The 21,048-nt window shown below is 40.2% G+C and overlaps 1 protein-coding gene across 2 annotated transcripts; it reads right to left on the bottom strand.

Moving 5' to 3' along the window:
* On the bottom strand, positions 1 to 8,624 carry hrh2b (histamine receptor H2b). 2 transcript variants are annotated; one of them, XM_034607380.1, is made up of 3 exons: positions 8,299 to 8,624; positions 2,458 to 3,259; positions 1 to 2,264 (listed from the first exon to the last, which is right to left on the bottom strand). In XM_034607380.1, exons 2-3 carry the CDS (start codon positions 3,166 to 3,168, stop codon positions 1,785 to 1,787), a joined length of 1,191 nt encoding a protein of 396 aa, XP_034463271.1. In that variant the 5' UTR covers positions 3,169 to 3,259; positions 8,299 to 8,624; the 3' UTR covers positions 1 to 1,784. The 2 variants fall into 2 exon arrangements, with proteins under 2 accessions (XP_034463271.1, XP_034463272.1); XM_034607381.1 differs by having other exon boundaries at positions 8,304 to 8,624.
* Between the last annotated feature and the right edge of the window lie 12,424 nt (positions 8,625 to 21,048).

Here is a 21,048-nt window from a genome sequence, read left to right as displayed (position 1 = left end):
GAAGGTCCAGGTCAGCACAGAGACAACAGTCTGTTGTGGTTAATCATGCGCTGCACTTACTTCTTGGCTCAGAGAGATTTCCTGGAGTCTTGTCCCTGACATTACCGACCGATGGAGACTCAGGAAAGTCACTTTGCAAACAGTGATGTGATGTTTCCCACTGTACAGTAGTTACAGCAGCGTGTAAACATCCCATCTCTTTTACTTTGGTTTTCCATGTCTGCACAAAGTCAGACGTGGTGCATGTAAATAAAAGCACTCACAGAGGCTCCTCTGATGGATTCCAGCTCATGTTATAAAGGTAAGTGTCTGAAGTCGGTAATGAACGTGATTCAGAAAAAAATGACAAGATCCATTCTCCTCAGTTCAAATAATTCTGCTGCATTTTAATCATATGTATCAATGGTCCTGCATATGTCACTAATGCTAATGTTTGATCACATCCAGTTTCAGACCTTCTACTAGTGAATAATAATCTCAGTAGCATCCTCTCTTCTATTGGGCGGAGTTATCAGTTCATCCCAAATCAATTCAATTAATGTGATTTTTGAACCAACCTCATCTATTTTCAAAGCACTGTCTTTACCATATACATAACATGTTCACCCACATTTAGATGTGCCAATGTGCAATTTCAAGAGTACAAATCAAATGTATAAAATGTTTATTAAATAATTTATAAATTATCAATAGATACAAACAATTTAGAAATAAAATTACATGCAATCAATAAAAGAAAAAAGTTACAAACTAAACTAAACTTAAATACATTTTATTATTCTGCCTCATGCAAGACATTACTGAATTTATAAATGAACATGCAAAATAAATGAAAAGCGATTAAAATTGAGTGTGCTATTAACTTTCAGTTAACTTTCAACTTTACATGATATGTTTCTGTAGAAGTTGCCACAAGCCGTACATCCTGACTATCCGCCTGATCAAGGTGGGATTAAGTTCACTCATTCACCACAGTAGTTTAGCTTTAAATTACAAATTGGACCCCAGGGATTTATAACTCAAAATTTGTTTTATGCGTATGTCTTTTGTCAACACAGTTTGTTGAGGAGATTCCAGGTTTATTCTCATCTTTTCTACATGATTTCTTATATATAAGTGTCAATGGGCTGTCTGACAATAATCCTGGTAACATGTACATACAAATAATGAACTTGTATTGAAGGTTTTATGTATCTGATGAGGTGCAGTGTGTCCATTTGGAAAAAAGACTTGAGCAGCTTTACTATATATTATGTGTTTTAATCAGTGCAACAACCCTGGACCATGTTGCACGCATAAATAACAAAAAAATACACCTTTATTTTGAAAAATGGATGTTCTATTTAGTTGCAGTTAATGTGTTGAAAAGTCCAGGAATTCACTTTAACTGCAGTGCGGGAACCAGAGCAAAATAAACAATTTGCAACATTTTAACCTCTGTGCAGTTTTCTGGTCCATTTACTGAGTCATCCATTCATTCCACTCTGCTGTGCTCTGTCCACACTTTGCTTTTTATACATTCTAATAAACAGACACTTCAGAACTGTGGCTTTTCTTTACTGGAAAAGTCATCAAGAAGATAATGGCCACCTATTATATTACGCACAAGCTTTTATTCAGCTTATACACTTAGAAAACACTCATGATGTTGTGCATTGGGTTTTTACATGAACTGTGTCACCGTTGGCACTATACACTAATCACCTACAATGCTCAGCTAGGCTAGTTCTGTGAGTAGTAGTGACTTTGTATTTACAGTTCCTGCAGGTCTACAGTCCAGCATTTCACCACCGCTCATCAGGGAAACCGTTTCTCTCATGAAGCGTGAGGCTCTTCCCCTCGTTTTCTTTCATAACTTTGTCCATACGTTTCTCCGACTGCTGTGTCACCTTCTGTCCGTTCGTAAAGCTCAGTCTTTTAGGCACGAACAAGCAGGTGAACGTTAGTTTTCTGCGAGACTGTCCCCTGCAGCGAAGGAGGTCTCCGTAGGCCCTGCGGAAATCCCTGTTGAAGGCTGGGTACAGGATGGGGTTCAGGGCAGAATTAAAGTAGCCCAGCCACAGGATCACAGAGTGAAGCGTGTTGGGGGGGTTTGTCTTTTCCTTTATTCCCATGCAGGTTAAGAAAGTGAAGTAAGGGAACCAGCAGATGATGAAGGCCCCCAGTACTGCTGCCAGGGTCACTGTGGCTTTGTGCTCGTGGGCTATGGCTGCGGTCGACGCTGTGCATGGATATGACGGCATGGCAGCACGAATACGCCGCACCTGGACGGATCGATGGAGAAAAGGTTAAGAAACATAAAAAATATGTGAATCATATTTTTAGGTTTTTATCACTGATACGAAATCACAAATTTATTTTAGCCTCAGACTGATGAAAAAGGTTATGCACTGCATTGAGTTATGACCTTTCACATCCCCCCTCAGCATGTTTTACAGAATAATAATAAACACTGACCTGTTTTCGTGCCACTCTGAATATGCAAAGATACATTCCACTCATAAGCAGCAGAGGCAGGTAAAATGAGCCGAAGGCATAAATAAGAACGTAGTTGTTATTCCATTCAAACTGGCAGTAGCGTCCCTCTTTGTCCTCATCCCCCAAGCCCCAGTCCACGTGCTGCACTTTGTAGTCCACCGTGTTCAAGCCCAGGTGGATGGGCACAAAGGACACGGCCAGTGACAAGGCCCAGATGGCGATGAGGGCCAGCGTCACCCTCAGAGGGGTGACCCTCCGGGAGTAGCTGAGCGGAGCTGAAATGGCCAGGTATCGGTCCACGCTGATCGCCATCAGGGTCAGGATGGAGGAGGAACACAGCATGACGTCCAGCGAGAGGTAGATGTTACACAGGGCTCCCCCGAAGGGCCATTTCCCGCCACGCAGCTCCACGGTAGCAGTCAGGGGCAGCACCAGCAGGCCCAGCAGCAGATCCGTCAGTGCCAGCGACACCACGAAGCAGTTGGCGATGCACCACAGTCTACGGCTGAGCCCGACAGCCAAACACACCAGCATGTTCCCACTGATGGTCAGAATGATGAACAACACCAGGACGAGCCAGCGGAGGGCTGTGGAGATCATGGTGCCTTCCTCCTCCTGCTCCTCCTCAGCCACAGAAACAGTGCTACTGTTCGAATCCCAGTAAAAAGAAAGAAGTAACAACTGCTTCATCCAAGTATCTCCAAACTTTTCAGAAGTAGATCACTGATGTCAAAGCACTTCCCAGCCATCTCTTTCTTTGGCCTCTGAGGCAAATATGTCCCTGGTGAAGAAGGAGAAGAACAGTCATCATCTGAATAATTCACACTTTACCAATAAAAAGCATTTTATCATTTAACCAATCAAATATTTTTATAGCCCATTCACAAATCACAATTTGCTTCATAAGGCATGTGACCTGTGTGTTTCAAAAGAAAAGGACTTCTCGTCCTGTCATTTAATGAAATTACCTAAATGCAGCTGCAGCCGCCCGATGATTTATGTGGAGCACTTTGAATTGCCTTGTTGTTGAAATGTACTATCCAAATAAACTTGCCTTGCCTTACAGAAAAATAAAGTGGTAATACCAGAGAAGGGCAGCAATGTCCTTGTAGACTTAGATATAAGTTAAAGATGATGATAAATTGCTATAATAAATAGCAAACAGAAATAATTTACAGGAAATAGGCTGCAATGGCTTTATTAAGATTAGCTGCTGACGCACATGTACAGTCAGAGTCACTGTATACGTACACATACAACCAGAAACTATTAAAATACAACAAAGCAACATGGAGTTAATATTCACATCAGCACTCACATCATCTTTCACCCTCTTATGGACATACTGACAGACCTCATCTCAATACCATTAAGTTTCAATACATCTGCCAAGTTAAACAACAGCGACATTCTTGCCCTTCATTACCAGCTCATTACCATGTAGTATAAACCCTCTAATCAGTTTACATGTTAAAAATAGAATGGTATTCAGTAGAGTGCATACCTTCACCGATTAGGCCCAACAGTCCCCTTTAACTTCTGCACCAAGTCACATTCGTTTGGACGTAGTTCTAAAACTATTGAGACAAAGTGTTGATTCCCCTCTGAATCCACATTACCTCAGCTTCACATATGTTGTAGTTACAGGTTTCTCTGCCTATTTAAGAACGTAGAGCAGATGAAAAAAGCCAGATATTTGTCATCATCCCTGAATAATTTCGTGGAAATGTAAGAAAAGAAACAACAACATTGTCCATCTGTCCAAAATGTTGTCTTTCTTTGCACATGTGTCACCTTTCCACCAAGGTTTGTGGAAAACTGGTGTGTAGTTTTTGTGTAAACCTGCTGACCAACCAACCAACAAACAAATGGACAGGGGTGAAAACACATCCATCTACTGATGTTCATTGAAAACACTTGGACCAGATTCATAGACATTCCCTGATTCCAGCAGGTTATTCTTGTTTTTCACGAGGCACAGTTCATTTATATTCCGTAGGTTATACATTAAACTATTTTCCTGAAGGACTTTGGCAGTAAGTGGTGTCGAGGTCCACATGACACTTGACCAAGATGGTCAACAACACAGAGAGAAATAGAGAACGTCCAACCTCCACTGAGAAACCAACCTCTAAAAGCACGACTGCCCTAGTGGGCATGACAAGATCTTAAAAACACACATAAAACATTCTGTCAGAGGAGTAAAGTAAACAGAACTGAGCGCTTTAAGAAAACCCATGAATCTAAAACCAGAAAAAGGTTCCCATGCATTCAACCCCGACATGTCATTTGACCACTTCTCAATTGTTACAGACAATCAAAAACACCAGTTGTTTCAAATGATGGATTTGAGTCTTAGGATGTCACTCAAATCTAATCTTAAATGCATATAATTATATAAAAAACGATTTTCAATATGAATAACCTGGATTTTTGTGTGAGATGCTCTTTCTAAGCCACAGCTGAACTTTCTTGCACCAAGGATATAGTGATAAATGCAGATTAAATAATAATCAAGTTAAACTAATATGCACTTATATAATTCACTGATGTCATTCTATGTCTCACGTGTTGCTTGTATACACGCTGTATTGTGTGTTTGATTTTGGTTTGTTTGAGTGAGTGTTGTTTTCTGCGTCTTTATAACAGGAAGCAGACATGACTTTTATAACTATACATAGACAACAGCTTATTTGAGATGATAAAAAATTACGTCAACAGATTTACCCACATCATCTGTTATTATTAGACCTCTGTGTACCACAATATATTATTATGTTGTAAATGTCGTCACATCCATCCATCCATTGTCAATACCAGTTTCCCTTTGAGGAGGGAGGAGCTGGAGCCAATCCCAGCTGACATGACGCGGTGCACACCCTGGACAGGTTGATAGCGTATCGCAGGGACAACATACAGAGACAAACTTGAATGCCCCTCTAGTGGATCTTCTCACCAAGGCTCAGTAGTTCACTTAATGAAGGTAAATGTTAAAAACGCCCTATCTCACAATGTTCAAAATCCTGGATCTGCCTCCTGTAATGGGTTCTTCCCTGACCCTTCCTTCCACCAAGTTTTGTCGTAATCTGTCCGGTAGTTTTTGCGTAATCCTGCTAACTACCAGACAAACAGACATCTTGATCTGTCCAGTCAGGAGTCACAGTGAACAAGAAGCATATTGAACTTATAGTTCAAAATATCATCATTAGAACTAAATACAAATATAAGTTATTTTCATCCCGATTGTCAAATGCACATACATCCATTTTTTTCATGTATATTCCTCATGTTATTATATCTTTTCAACATTTCAGTTTGTTTTGTTTTTATTCTAAATAAAATATTTTTTTAGGAGTAACTGATGGTTAAAGTTTTTCCTTTGTATGAACTGAAAACATCTTTCATTAGTATATGAATTGTAACTTTTCCTGAATTGTAGGCGTACAGCACAGTTTGTCCCTTCACCTTCTTCTGTTATAAATACAAACACAGAGTGTAAGTAGGGTCAGATTGTCTCCTTTCCTAACTGAATCAGGTTCCAGGAATAGTTGTTAGGAAATGAGATTATTTTGACTTTCCAACTACAGCCAGGGCCAAAGTGGGAATTGAACACGTAACCCTCTTGCTGTGGGGTGAAACAGATCCTGCCCTCTGCACCACCAGGCCGCTCCATGGTGCCTCAATCCAGAATAAAAAAAGAAAATCTAATTTACAGTAACCGTAAACAGCAGCAAAGGTATCGATTTCCGCTTCCTTCAGGATCTGCTTTATCTTTTGTTTCCCGACAATTACTGTGACTCAGATCGAATAATGTATGAAGTATGACAACATTAAGAACCACCAATTTAGAGTTACGTCGAAAACAGTGGACTTGTTAAAATAACCATTTCTAAAATTAAAAAGTTTGATGAAGTGTGAGTAAAAAAGAACCACAACTTTATATTTGTTATGACAACCGCAGCAAGCACACTTCAAAGCTCATTTACTGAGTTAATCTAATCCATTTACTTTGTTAATCTAATCAATCGCTCTAATTATTGCTGCTTGGAAACTGTTCTCCATTTTCTGCAGTATTTTGTATTTCTACACACTTATAACAGTTTAAGAAGTATTAGAACATTCCAACATTCCTGCTTCTCTTATTTGTGACTGACAAATATGTTGCCATGTTGCACGACATGAACTATGGCTACAATGCATCTAATAATGATAACAAATGTGTATATTGATTCAGTGGCTGTGTATAATGTTTAAATAGCTCATCTCAAATGACGACTCCTAAAGCAATCTGTTAATTAGTCAAAGTATAACCATTGTTTCAACTCTACCTGACCATCCAGGGTGAGATTTTCAAGGTTTTGATCATTTTAATGAAGTCAATAGATTCCACCTCAGGGCTAAACACTTCTCGTTTCCATGGCGACTTTGTTCACAGTTTAGATGGAGCCGTGTCCCCAGTCCTCCTGCTGCTCTCGCTCGGTGCTACAAGGGCAAAGCGGCAGGTTTCACATGCAGGCCATAAAGAGCCAGAGACTATTTATAATGTGAAGCTCAAACAAAAGCAAAGCAAATGATCCTCTGCACATCAATTTAATCTGTTGCTGCTGTGTGGTACCAGATGATGAAACATAACACTGTCGCACCATGATGAGAACCTGAGACCATTGTATAATTAATTCAATGTTTGTTTTCCAGAGACATAAAATAATCAGCTCTTTATTTTTTATAAGTGTTATAAAATGCATGTTGTCACGTGTTAGTAACACACAGCATATTTAAAGACTCATTTGGCACTTTCCATATGGGCCACACACTTACATATATATATGTGATTTAAAAGTATAAAAGCATCATAAATATAGTCCAAAACAAAACAACTGATGCATTGCCACATGCAGACCTCGAGTATGATCCCATACTCTCTGGGGTGTGAACATAGATGGGTGTCTTAGTTGTGTATATGAGAAGTGCATCTGCATATCTAATCTAATCCTAAAACATGTTTCTGTTTAGCTCTCGGCAATATCAAACGAAATTATCAGCCCACGACGGTCAGGGGGTCTGCATTGAGCAGCAAATTAAGTTTGGCCGGTGAGTTGAATGAGTCAACAGTGTGAGATAACACTGTGGCAATACATCCGGCCCATGAGGACAAAAGGAGGTGGCCGAGTAATGTAAATGAACTATGTAACAAAGTGAACAGTGAAACTGCTCAGAGCAATATATGGTAAATCCTCTGTGGCCAGTTACATGATTGGTGTACAGTGTACTCGTATATTTGCCTTATGCTCTTGTACTATACCACACACACACACGGAGTAAAGGAAAGGCCTTTATCTGAACTGGGTTTGGAAAATAAACACAATTCTAATATTATTTTAATATACGTATAAATAAAGATATATAAAACAATAGATTTGCCTTATGAGACGAAAACAAGAAAACCCTACCATCAAGATAAACTCTCCATCCAGCATTACTGTATGTCCAAACCTTGCACCCTCATATATAATATGCACAACGACGACAGTTAAACTACATCTTATCTCAAACCCAAAAGTATATTAATGTCCAAATAACTTTCAGACATGCGATACACACAGCATAGAGCAGCATGGTGCTGCACAGTCCAGACTAAACAACCCACCTACCTACCTGCTAATCTTCTGTGAATGTGCAACCAAAGAAAATAACACAGGGATGAATCTCCAAGCAACACATTTATGTAATGAACCTCAGCTCTTGTATGAAGCTTCATCTCAGTGAAATTAAAATATTCACTCTAAATTCTCCACATTAAAAATAAAGATGTGCACTCACCTCACATGGTTTGTGTTGAATGCGCATCAGGGTCCTGACATTATTCCCACATCACTGATGTCTTCCTGTGTTTCCTCAGAGCCTCCTCATGTGTGTCTGAACTTACTTCTGTGTTTCTCACGCTCTTTCTTTCTCTCCTCCCTCCCTCCCTCCTCTCACAGACATATGCAGGCACACACACGTATCACCCCCTCTAGTGTACGAGCGGGGAAGCCATGGCCTTGACGTACTCATTATTAAAACAATACTCATAACAGCATTGTTTACTATTTGTGTGACGCGTGGTGTCGGAAATAATCTGGAAAATTTGTTCCTGCCTGAGAAAATTCATTTTCTCAATTTCACTCAACACGTATAAATATATCGTCAGTCCATAAGTATTTGTGACTATTTGTATTGAGTTCCTGAAGTGATCACTAATAAACCAAATCAACATAATTACAGTAAATTTGTTAACTTATGACGTTAAAAAAACGAAAGCTCTAAATAGTAGCTTTTAATGTCAACTTGTCAAATGTTGCACTTTTGTCATTCCCTTACAGGCGCCTAACTCCCCACAGCCAATTGAGACGAGGCACTTTTATGATAAAGGTACGTTTTAATTTGTTTATACGTCTGTCACACCTGCTCCTTTCTGTTTGCTCTTTGTTATGATGCAAATGTCAGAAAGAGGTGTCGAGATGTTGTGAATACAGCGTCAATATTTTTTCTACATTCAGCTTCAAAGCAGATGAACACACTAAAGTTAGAATGATTTTTTTCACTGGTTTAATTTGCAAAAGTACTAAATATGCGGAATATTTAGACAATCAGCCCAAAATAGACAGAACAGTCAAATTAACAATGCAAGATCAATCAAATAAAATATGAATCTAATGTAATTCAACATCAGTCAGATAACAAACAAGTTAAATAAAAAAAAGAATAAATAAATAAAACCTCTAAATATGATGAATAATAATAACAGTGTGTACGCTTTTTGCTACGATAAAGGTTACTGTCACCATGTACAAATTAAATTCATTCATAAAATTATTAAAGTTTGAGGAGGAGTGAGTAAACCTTGATTTATGAATGTTAAAAATAACCAATTGCTAATCAAGATTAATCATGTAGGTCAGGCCTGTCAGGTAAGGGAAGGGTGAAGGAAACACGCGGTTACATGGCAGCTGTCGAGAAACAGGAAGTGGATGCAGAGTGTCACGCTTTAAGAAACAGAAGGATTGTTCTTTTTTGTTTTTTTAGTAAATGAAAAGCCAGTGTGTGTAATTAGCAGGACCCCCACACAGTGAGTGTTTTTACAGCTGATAAACTGGATGAGATATTTGGTATAGACTGGCGCATGCATGGTATATATATTAAACCAGTAGGTGGCACTGATGACACCTGGTTGAACCAACATGCTCACCTGACTCCTGGAAGTAAAGACTTATCCTCTGGTGTTAGCCTGCTTGCTAAATTTCCTCTTAATCAGCTGAACAACAAGTAACAAGGAGAAATGGTCTCGGTTAAAGTTAAAGCTCTTCAGGGGAGTTTTTGTGTCCAACAAGCAGCTTTCACAAGACACAACAGAAACAAGGTTACACAGGCAGGTTTTATGGTGAGTGAGCTAAAAGCTAAGAAAAAGAAGCCTGACAACCTACAACATGTTAAAACTACATTTAGCCACACTGGGTACAACATCCTACTGGACTTCTATGAACTGTATTTACAAACATAGGATTTTTCCAAACTGAGGACACACTGAAGTTTGCTTCTCTGCTTGGGACTACCTTCACTGTTGTTAGCAATTCCTCTCATAACTGATTCTTGCAAAGACTTGTTCACTTGACCCAAACCTGAAAAACCATCAGCCAGTAGCATCATCATCATCATCATCATCATCATCATCACCATCATCACTACCATCTGACATTGCATGCCTTGCCAAAGAGAATCAGCTGCAGCCATCTCAGTCAAGGGGGTGAGTGTGATGCATGTGTGGCCCTCCAAGAATGTTATAAAAGTTGAAATGGGGCTTGAAAGGAAAAATGGTTCCCTAGTCCCGCTGCAGTGCATTTATTCATCTATTACCTGCATGAGCATTGTCACTGTTGTTTTTCGTAGCCTCTTGTATTTGATGTACAGTGAGTACATGGTTGGTGTAAGTCACAGATTGCCAAACTTTCCAGCCCCACACCCCCTAAATAACAATGCCAGAGACACTGAAGCAGGTTGTGGAAGCTTACAAAGAAGAGTGATTTGAGCTGGTTTGATAAAATCTAATCTACATAACGTTTTTCTTGTGGTGCTGTAACTTGACCTGCTGCAGCTGATGCTGTTGCTGTAGTAGCCTCAGGGGTCATGTGGGCACAAGGACAATCCGAAGGCTGTAGAGAGATTTTTATTTTCATGGTTTTATTTTAAATGCAGCTATTATTTAGAGTCTCACGTAGCAAGAGGGAGAGGATCACAACTTCAATATCAGCCTGTCGTACAGTATGGGACACAGAATCATCTTGCCATTTTGATGATGTCCACATCATGTTTACAGCCACGTTCGGTCAATTCACACTTTAAGATACTTGCCTGTGAAACTCCTACCTCATCCCCCATAGACAATAGGAACTTTCCAAACCACATCAGTGTGTATTACCCACAGAAACTGCCCTAACATGTGTGAAATATTGCTTTAACCCTTGTGTTGTCCCTGCTTCCCCCGGCTGTTGGCCCCCTCACATAGCCCACCCCATATTAGGACGCACACGTAGCGCAATAGACAAGTGAGCAGCCCTTGCAGATGTATTTGTTACACCCGTGGCACATGGTGTGAGTTTTACAGTCCTTTTTCCTGGGGCATATCTGACACCTCTTCCTCGCCCTGAGCGGGGCTGCTGCTAGGGCTATGGAGGAGGCCGGACACTCAGGTCGAGCGTCGTAGTCAACAGCTCTCTGTGCGGCGGCGGCGGCTGCTTTTACAGGCTGCGCTCCCTTCGTGCGATGAACGGAGTCACGAGAGCCTTTCCCAGCTGCTCTAGGAACACCCTCCGCTTGTTCCGCTTGCCCGGCATCCAGTCTGGGTTGATCTCTCTCCATATCACGAAGGCGTTGTAGGAAGAGATGTCGAGAATGTTGTGAAAGACGACCAGGGGCCAGCGCGCGGCCATCCTCCTGCAGCTGTACGTTCCGATCACCTTGTCTAGGTTGTCCACGCCACCTTTGTTGCGGTTGTAGTCCAGGACGATGACCGGTTTCCCGTCCTCGCGGTCGCTGATGTCGGCCTCGGGGTGCCGTGTGCTCAGGAGCACCACATTCCTGTTTTTCTTTGGGATGTAGGACACAAGAGTGGCAGTGGGCGTGAATGCGAACTTGGATGAGAACACCTCTCTTCCCTTGACCGCGAGTAGCCCGAAAAAAAAAAAGACTAACCAGTTGCTCGTCCACGGTCACTTCGGGCCCCGGGTTGTAGAGGTGCGGTAGCCGCGACACCCACGCGTCCCAGACCTCTCGCACGGCCGCCAATTTGTCCGTGGCTCGTCTTGTGCATCTCGTCTCGCGGTCTACCCCCCCTTGATTTCAATTGGAATCAGGTGTGGGTCTAAATGACCCCACAGAGCACCACAGCGCCCTCTCTGGGGGTCTAAATGACCCCTCCCATGACAATCGAGAATGACAATCCATTGGTCTCAATTACCCCAGGAGAATTGGATAATGACAATCCTTGGGTCACCCTAACCCTAACCCTGACCGGCCAGGGCTTGCGTATGATCACACGCATGAACTCACAAGGGTTAATATCTCAACTATTGTGAGGCTCTATAGATCATCAACTCGGTCAAGATATTACCTTGTGTCCTCCGCCATTGCAGCAAAAAGCCTCTTCCAAAATATTTGTCACGTGACAATACTATGAGTCAATGGTTTCTTTTAAATTCAAGTGTGTGCGGTTAACATTTCCGAGCAGCTAAAAACACCTCCCTCTCCTTGAACGAGAACGAGTTAAGAATTAAATGAAGTTTTCATCATGCAGACTAAAGAGATTAAACAATAACAGGACTAACTCGGAGGTTGTGTCACTCAGCCGCGCTAATGTTTGGATTTATGTGGGAGAAAGTCATCACCCTTCAAAAGTCTCCTCAGGCAGTTCAGTGAAGGGCATCTGGCTCTGAAGTCACATGCACAGTAGCCACATACTTTTGTTATGTGTTTCTCAAACTAAACATCCTTTAAAAAAAAACCAAAAAAAACCTTGTTGCTCTAAATGAATGAGTTATAAAAAGATGGCAGACGGGAAGATCAGTGTGGATGTTGATTGGAATGTTAATATCCTGAATCCAACTGGGAGCCATAAAAGCTGTGTGTTTGTGGAGGAGGGAAAGGCCAGAGAATCACTGAGCCTGGTCAGAATATTTGTTTATCTAGAAATAGCAGTGTGCAATATGCCCCATAAAACTGACCTGATCAGCGAGGGTAACGGAGACAAACGACTTCAGCGAGGAGCGACGTGGGCATTAACAATATGACGATGGAAAGAAAGTGTTTGCTGTTACGCTACATAAACAAACCTTCTGCAGCAATAGTGAAAATCTTTTTATTTCAATCAATGAATCAGATAAGTGGCGACAAGTTTAATCTCAAAGTCAGTATTTACATCATCATCCAAAAGAGAAACATCACTTCTCACAACCGCAAGAACCGACACAAATAGATCTGATCAAAACTCATATTGGATTGTTCTGATACAAACATATGTGGGTGTTTGTCTTAGTAATGAAAAATGATTATTATTACAGCGTGATACAGTTTCCATGGTTTTCACCGAGGAAACTGTTGAATGTGACACTGTAGTAAATCAAAACAACTCTTTTCCTCCATCTGCTGGACATAATTGGATACTGCAGTTTGGTCCCAGCTATTGAACTATAAGTGAGATCATCAAGCAACCTTTTTAATAAGAGGCAAAAATCCAGGTGCTTATAGAATAAATAATAAGTAACTGAATTATACAGAAACTGCACTTTAAAACAGTATTGTAGGTGTCATTAACTTCACTTTATGTATGTTTGTGCTTGATTTTGTTTGACCAACAATCCTCCAAAGATATTCAGTTAACAGACATTTAGAATTTCTTTTTATACAGTTGCAGTGAGTACATTTTCTGTCTTTCGACTAATGGGTTAATGCACTAATCAGTTGTGCTCTATACTTGAGTGCATCCCTTTAATTCCATTACATTTCTGAATAAATGTTGCATAGTAGTGAGAAGACAGTGAGCTGTGGTTTAGAATTTTTTCCAATAATTGAAAAATAAAAAATATCGATGGCATTATATCTGAGAGCCTCCTCACTTTACTTTGAGATCCTAAGACTTGTTCCCATTACAGGTAAAATACAATTAAAAGAACTGTCGTTTTACAGTGTGTTACATCCACATACGTTCATATGGAAAATATATGGCAATATGAACCCACCCAGGGCTCCAGCTTTTATCTACAGTTCACTCAAATGACCTTCACGAGGATGGTGCTGTGTCGTCGCTCGCTTGTTGTCGTCACGTCCCACTTGTTTGTACACCACCGATACTCTGTAAAGCTACTGGTGACAAACGTGTGCATCTGTGCACGTCAGAGGAGACCAAGCTGTGTTAGATTATCCCGGCCGTAGGAATAAGACTCCTCTCGGCCAATAACAGGAATTAAAACCAACTTCCAGCTGCGTCGTCTGCCAATCATGCTCCTTCACATGGGCGCGCTAACAAGATGTGAGTGAGCCCCAAGTGATGTTTCTGACTAACAAGCTGTTCCTCGCCATTTTCAAGGCTGCTGATCTGACCTGCTTTGTGTTTCTGCACCCCCGAACCCGCCCTGTCTCCTGTCATCAAAGCTGTCGTCTAGATCAAAATAAAAATAAAAACAGACTGTAGCGAATGAAAAATTCTTTCATTTCTATAACTTCAAACAGACATTTTCACTTGAAGTTTATAATTAGGTGGTTGAGTCATCATCTGGTGGTAATTCTTTTTCTGGTAATAAGCATAAAGTTCTGTTGTAATTGAGGCGAGATTTTTAATTTAGATACAAAGAAAACATGTTAGACACTAAAACCTCGACAAGAGTGAAAATGAAAAGTCCTATTTGGTATTTAAAACTTACTTGTGTTTATTTCATCAGCCAATATCATGATAACAGATACAAAAATGATCACGGTAATCAGTATTAACGCAGTTTTTCAAATAATATAAAGACAACACCATATCAGTTTGTTTAGATTTTTCCTGTAATGCAACTTTAAACAAAGCTTTAAAATAACAGCTACTATGAAATAATACATTTGCTGTAGGATTAGTCTTGTTTTCATTAACATTTTGCATTGTACCTTTAAGATCTGGGGGAAATACCGTTGAAATCATGATGGAGCGGCAGCAGATGGTAGAAACGGCAGAAACAGCTCCACTGCAGCTGATGGGTTTTGCACTATTTATTTATCTAATGGGGTTCAATTTCACATTTTCATATTGTTGATGTGTTGTACATCATTTGCTTGCCTTGTGTGTTTGTACAGTATGTGTGTGGTATCACTGCCTGTCCAGATCCTTGTCTGCCTAATGAATTGCCCACCTTGGGGCAGTAAAGGAACTGATGACCAGATATAGTGGGTTTTTCTTCACATTATTCAAAGTTTCCAAGGAGTTTCTGGACAAAGTACTGCATGTGTGATCCTAATATTGTTTGTCTCTTGAGGAGAACAAGGTTATCTCCTGCAGTGGAAGTGCTATATCAACGCTTTGTCATTCTTTTTAAAAATAGTGCCACACCGTGTTGAACATGACAAAGTGAAGTCGGGGCCCATAATGGACGTAGGAGTTGAAATTGCTGTTTGTGTGTTACGCGGGATTATCAAGCCAAATTTCACCACGTTCAAGGCCATATGAAAGCCAGAGGCAATCCCCTGCTCTCTTGTGGGGAAATGCAGTCAGCACCCTCGCCTTCCTCTTCCACTGTGCTCTGTCATATTACATCTAAATCCCCGGGGAAGCCAATCTCTCCCATCTCAACGCATTACTGCTCCTCTAAAGCCCCCCCCCCCCCCCTCCCCGGAGGACTCTCGACCCTGAGAGGAGGAGTGAGCGCAGACCCTAATCTGCCCTCCTCAACCCCTCCGCGTCCCCAAAGGACCACTGCCAGCCAGTCCTCACGTCAAAATGACTCATTAGTCTCTGTCTGGGAATCCAACTGACAGCAAAGCTGACAGGAGAGGAGTGTTTATATTTGGTGGCTATAACGGCAGAAAAAAGAATATGAATTTAAAAAAACGGAAGTAAACAGACAAACAGATACTGACATGGGAACTAAAATCCTCTGCGTGAGAAGCTGTTGAATGTTTGGCCACATTCACACAACAGTAGCAGTTTGTCCAATGAGGTCACAGTTCCTAATGTAAGCATGTATTTTTTTTTTTTTTGACAACCATACTTCAGTCTCAGGTCATCCTGACCGCCTCATGATTCTGTATTTAGTTTAGTTGCATGTTAACTGTCCAGAACAGACAAATAGTGATGGTTTGATAGCAAACCACTATTTAGTCAGATGCAATGATTGAAGATTAGTCTTATATTTGACTTAATTTCATACGTCCACTATACAGGAAGACATCAAACTCTGCATCCAAACTGTGCTGGTGGTGAGAAATGCGAAAATGTAACCTAATAATTTATCTCATGATGTAATTGGTTTAACATTGTATTGCACGTTACCACATTGAAGCTTAAAAACTGTTTAACACCAACACAAATTAACCGTGTCACATCAGATCACTCAACACGTATGTCTATTTAAATCCACAGCCCAGAGAACCACGTACTTTATGAAGTGTTGTTGTTTTGACACCATAAAAACAGCAGGCTGAGTCAGTATCCTTTAAACCAAACCTTAAAACCTACTTAAATCGTACCGCATCCCCCTGATTTAACCTAATTCAGTTTTTTTTTATTGTAATATAATTCGTGGGTGGTCATGCTTATTTTAGCATTTAGACATTTATTATTATATATTTTTTATGACTTTATGAATTTTTATGTTATTTTCTATGCTTTACTTGGTGTCACTTTTACTATTATTGTTGTCAAGCTATTTCTCATTCTTTGCAAATATAAATGTGACTCTCATTTAATTTTAATTAATTTAATTAACCTTTCTGTGAACTCTAAATTCCCTTTAAATAGTGAAATTTGTTTAGGCTAATAGAGGTGTCAATATGGTACAATACATTCACGAGAAAAATCTAGTATCCTAAGATTAATGGGAGTTGGTACTTAATTATGGAAGCATAAAACATTTTTTGCATTATACATATATACACCAATAGGTCAGTTGCAACAGAAATACAGTCATTTATGAAACCATTTCTAATTTCTTAACACCGATCAGCTTACCAAGCAAACAACCCTCTTTGTCTCTATAAGTAAATAAATGCAATAATAATCGATAGGGATAAAATAGAGATAAATAAGTTCACCATGCTGATGCAGTCCACATAGTTTCAGCAGCAGCTGCAGACTTGGCATCCTGAGAGTCTCAATATGAGTTTTGTTCGTAACCTGCTGTTAAGGAGGTGAAGGTGAAGATGTAACAGAATCCCACAGTGCAACCTGTTAGTCTGACCAACCAGCACCAGGGTTTGTTGAGATCTGTAAACAAGATGCACAGGGCCGGCTCCTCCACATAGTCTGAGACACTCCTTTGCTCAAGGTGTTGTTTTTTTCCCCCCATAAGTCTTTAACTTTTGTCACATTCATATGACACGTGTGAAAACCAACATTACTCAGCATCTGTAAGTGTGAGTAATTGTTACTGTTGCTGTGTGAAATGTATTTAAAATGATGTATTTTTAACTATTAGGCTATTTTTAACTCTAGCACAGGTTCAAGTTTGAGAGCAGGATATATTTAGTGTATTTAGTGTCTCAGACATTTGATATAATTTTATATGACAGAAGATGAATGTAGAATCCTGAATAGGATGATGTATTAGGCTAAAAGCATATTTGCTTTTAGGTGATATATTGGCTATAAGCATATTTGGCTTACTAAAAGGCAGCTCTTTCCCCAGCGGTGGTCATTCACACCGAGCGCACGACAGAGATCACAATTTGCATAAAAGCATCACATTGGTATTCACAGGACATTTCTTTCTTCTTTTTTTTTTACCGAACAAAAGAGAACTCTGTGTCCTTCTGTTGTTAAAAATCCTTGAGTTTTTTTTTTTTTCCCCACAGGGAGAGGTGGGATTAAACAATAAACACTCTTGGTGTCACAGCAAGGTTGAAGCTGATAGTGCATCTCATTGTGTGAAAGATTACAATGACACTGACGGAGCTAATTTAAAGGGGAAAAAAAGTGACACTCGTTCTCACACTCACTGTTAACAGATATTACAACGGATTAGAAACAGGATCATGTCGGCAACGGAAATAAAAGTCTACATAAACTGTAGTTGTAGCCATTCACTGTTCACTGTGCTGGAAAGACAACTTACAGGCCAATTTGCACAGAAATTCCGTCTAAAGAAAATGACTGTCAGTGCACAGCAGGCTGCCTGTGGAGAAAAGTACTGCAGCAGAAATGAATCTCTTTGAAACTGCCTAACACGGGGTGGACAGAACTTAAATACATGCATTATTTATTCAAACAAATATTTCTACCTTTAGCTCAGAGTCTCCACTTTAGTCCAATTATGCCACTTGAGGAGTTTCAGAAATAATATCTCTCTGCTGCCTGAATTTCAAATACAGGATCCCTTTCTGGTAAAGGGCATTTTGGGTAAATAGGCATTTATTACCCTTGCTACTATCGTAACATTTTACGCTGTATTGCATTTTTGAATGATTAGCATATGTTTTACTGGATTAAAAGCAGGCATGAATCATCGGCGCTACGTACAGCTTATGGTGTTTCAGAAATGCAAAAAAATGCAAATCAGCACCAGTGGACCCTCCGGGACAGCTTGTGTGTTTGTGGCACGCTTTCAGTTTGCACTAAGTAATATTAGCATAATCAGTTTTCCATGATAACAGCATTTATTTGGGATCACCAAAGTGGGCAGCTTTCATCCTCTGGGGACCACATAATGTCCATTTAAATCTTTCATAGCAGTCTGTCCAGTAGTTACTGAAACAACTGACAAAATCAACTGACTGATGAATAATGCAGGTGCCAGAAAAAAGTGACGTTATAATTGGTAAGAATGCGAAAATAGAACAGAAAGTCGCCTGTATATAATATAGCAAAAAGTTTATATTTCCGCTATTAGCCTTAGGAAACGTACCCATTCAAACCATAATGAATTGTAATGGTGATCTCCTAGCTTTTAATTTAACACAATGAGCTCCGAGAGTGGCTGACTAACATTATTGTTGAAAGGAAGCCTTCTGGTTACCATTTCTAGTTTGACCAATCACGTTTGAGATGGTTTCGGCTGCCCGCAGGTAAACGTGCGGAGAGCAAGAGAAGGGGAACACATCGACATGCTTTGGCTATCGGCTTTTTACCTTACTTTCAGCCATGGGCCAAAAGTGTTGATGAAGACTAGTCAAAATGTCGTCTGGGCCCAAAACACCAACACCTGTATTTTGTGTGGACAGATGTTTGACTTGTGTGATAAAAGGAAACGAGCTCCAGAGGCTAATTCGTAATCAGACGACAGCTGATGGGCTCAGAGGTTGGAGATAGCTTGGCTGCCATTGCCCCATGACCCTCACCTTTGCTCATATAGTGTCTATGAGAAAGTCCCCTGTCATATTTCCTCTCACCCCTAAGTCCTGTTTTGAAAACCAGAAAAAGCCCTGCTGCAGTGCTCTGGCACCTTTCACTGCACAGGTAGGACACAACATGTTTGAGCTTGTGAGCTGGCAGCTGCCCCCAGTTTTTTATATTGCAGGGGCTGGTGAAAGTCGTTGGACCTCAACCAGACGGACCAGTGAACCAAAATAATGAGCTGAAAGTGGCTGAAGGCTGCAGAGAGCTGCAGACTGTGGCGTCACTTTCAGTGGTGTTGGCAGCCGAAGTAATTCTTTCACCTTACAGGGAGTCACTTGGAACAGAGTACATATCAGCAATGTCACTTGATGGAGATTGAAGCTTTTCACCTAACAGGCTTTATTTGTTCCCTCATAATGGGCCTGACAGTGCAGCTTGATTTGTGCTGCTGATTTCAAGTGCATTGCTTTTCACCAACGGCAGCAAATTGAACTGCCATCATAGAAAGACCTTTTATGTTTGTTTTTGATATATGTAGTGTTCACACGTGCAGATTTACAGCTGTCTTACACTTGTAACTGTTGTCATACTTGTTACATATTAGGTTATTTTGCAATGTCATTTCAAACCGGGGCAAAATACTCTCTTTATAATCGGCATGTGCTAGGAAAAGTCATGAGAAGACTGCACTTAGACAAGTAAGATTTAGCTGAAAGGCAGAAATTGCATATCAAATAATTCTAGCTATGTTTTCACAAGTAATCATGTAATCATCTAAATTGTACAAATTGTTGTTTTCTTTACCCTAGAATGGGCCATTTTATATTTAAATACTTTATATTTACATCAGGAGTGGGTCCTCTCTAAGGAGGCCGCCATGTTTTTTTGACAGTAGCCCAAACTGGACAAACTAAACACCTTTTGAGTTTGTATGACAACTGAAGACTACCACAGGTTCTCTTTCATGTTTGGAAGGGAAGGTTCAGGTGAGGGTTATTCAGCTGCAACATGCAACTTCACCACTAGATGTCACTAAATCGTACACACAGAAACTTTAAGAAAAAACAGCACTAGATTGATTTTGTACAAACATGTGTGACTATAAGAGGAACATTCCAAGACAGGAAGCTTGAATCATTGTAGCAGGAGGATTCTTCCAATTACTTTTTCATTTTCATGAAAACCTTTATAGAAAATATAAAACATTAAAACCAAAACTGGTCCAAAGGGCTGTGAATCATTTAATATACTATAACTATATATCGTTATGTTCAAGACCAAATCTGGAGGCTGCAAGGTTTGACTTTGTGAGACAGTACATGCAGAATAATGTGTTTTTAAATAGGTAACATTCAACTGTAAATAAAGAGGGACTTAAAGGGAAAATTGCTACTTACTGAACCGTTTAACAGGTTCCTTTGCAGTTATTTAGAGGAGTGTGAAGTGTGACGTCTGAAGAGCACCAGCACAGCAGCTCAATGCCTGACTGGTACTGAATTATCTCCTGAGGCATAACAGACATGTTGGTATTGATTCTGTAATTTTCCCTCAGTATCTGTCTGCAGCTCTATACCCAGCTGCCACACTTCAAAAGTAGCAATACAATGGTTTGATTACATAACTGAAAGACAGTAAATTGTTCTTCTCCGCCATTACGTGAATTCCACTAAAACTTTTACAGCTACAGAGAAGTTCAGATGTGATATTGTGCGACTTCTTGTTTAACCATTTAGCAATTTGACACTTTTATCATCACATAAAGGGACAAGTAGTTCCAGTCACTGTGGGATTCTCTGATCATATAAATGCAATATGTGGTCTGGGCTGTGTATTTTGTTTTTTTTATGGACCTATTTGTCTTTGGCTGTCGGGCTCAGTGCAGTGCTGTTAAATCAATACAGTGTTGAGCAGAACCACTTCTCAAAATCGGCAGGTCCATTATGAGAGAACCGCAGAATCTTACCAGAACCTTCAAGTAGACAGTTTAGAGTCCTCTGCATAAACTAGCATGGCTGCAG

This window comes from Hippoglossus hippoglossus, chromosome 14, assembly GCF_009819705.1.
Source record: "Hippoglossus hippoglossus isolate fHipHip1 chromosome 14, fHipHip1.pri, whole genome shotgun sequence".
In the NCBI taxonomy this organism is placed as follows: Eukaryota; Metazoa; Chordata; class Actinopteri; order Pleuronectiformes; family Pleuronectidae; genus Hippoglossus; species Hippoglossus hippoglossus.
Note: the sequence above shows the minus strand (reverse complement) of the source record. Positions and strands in the feature narration are given on the sequence as shown.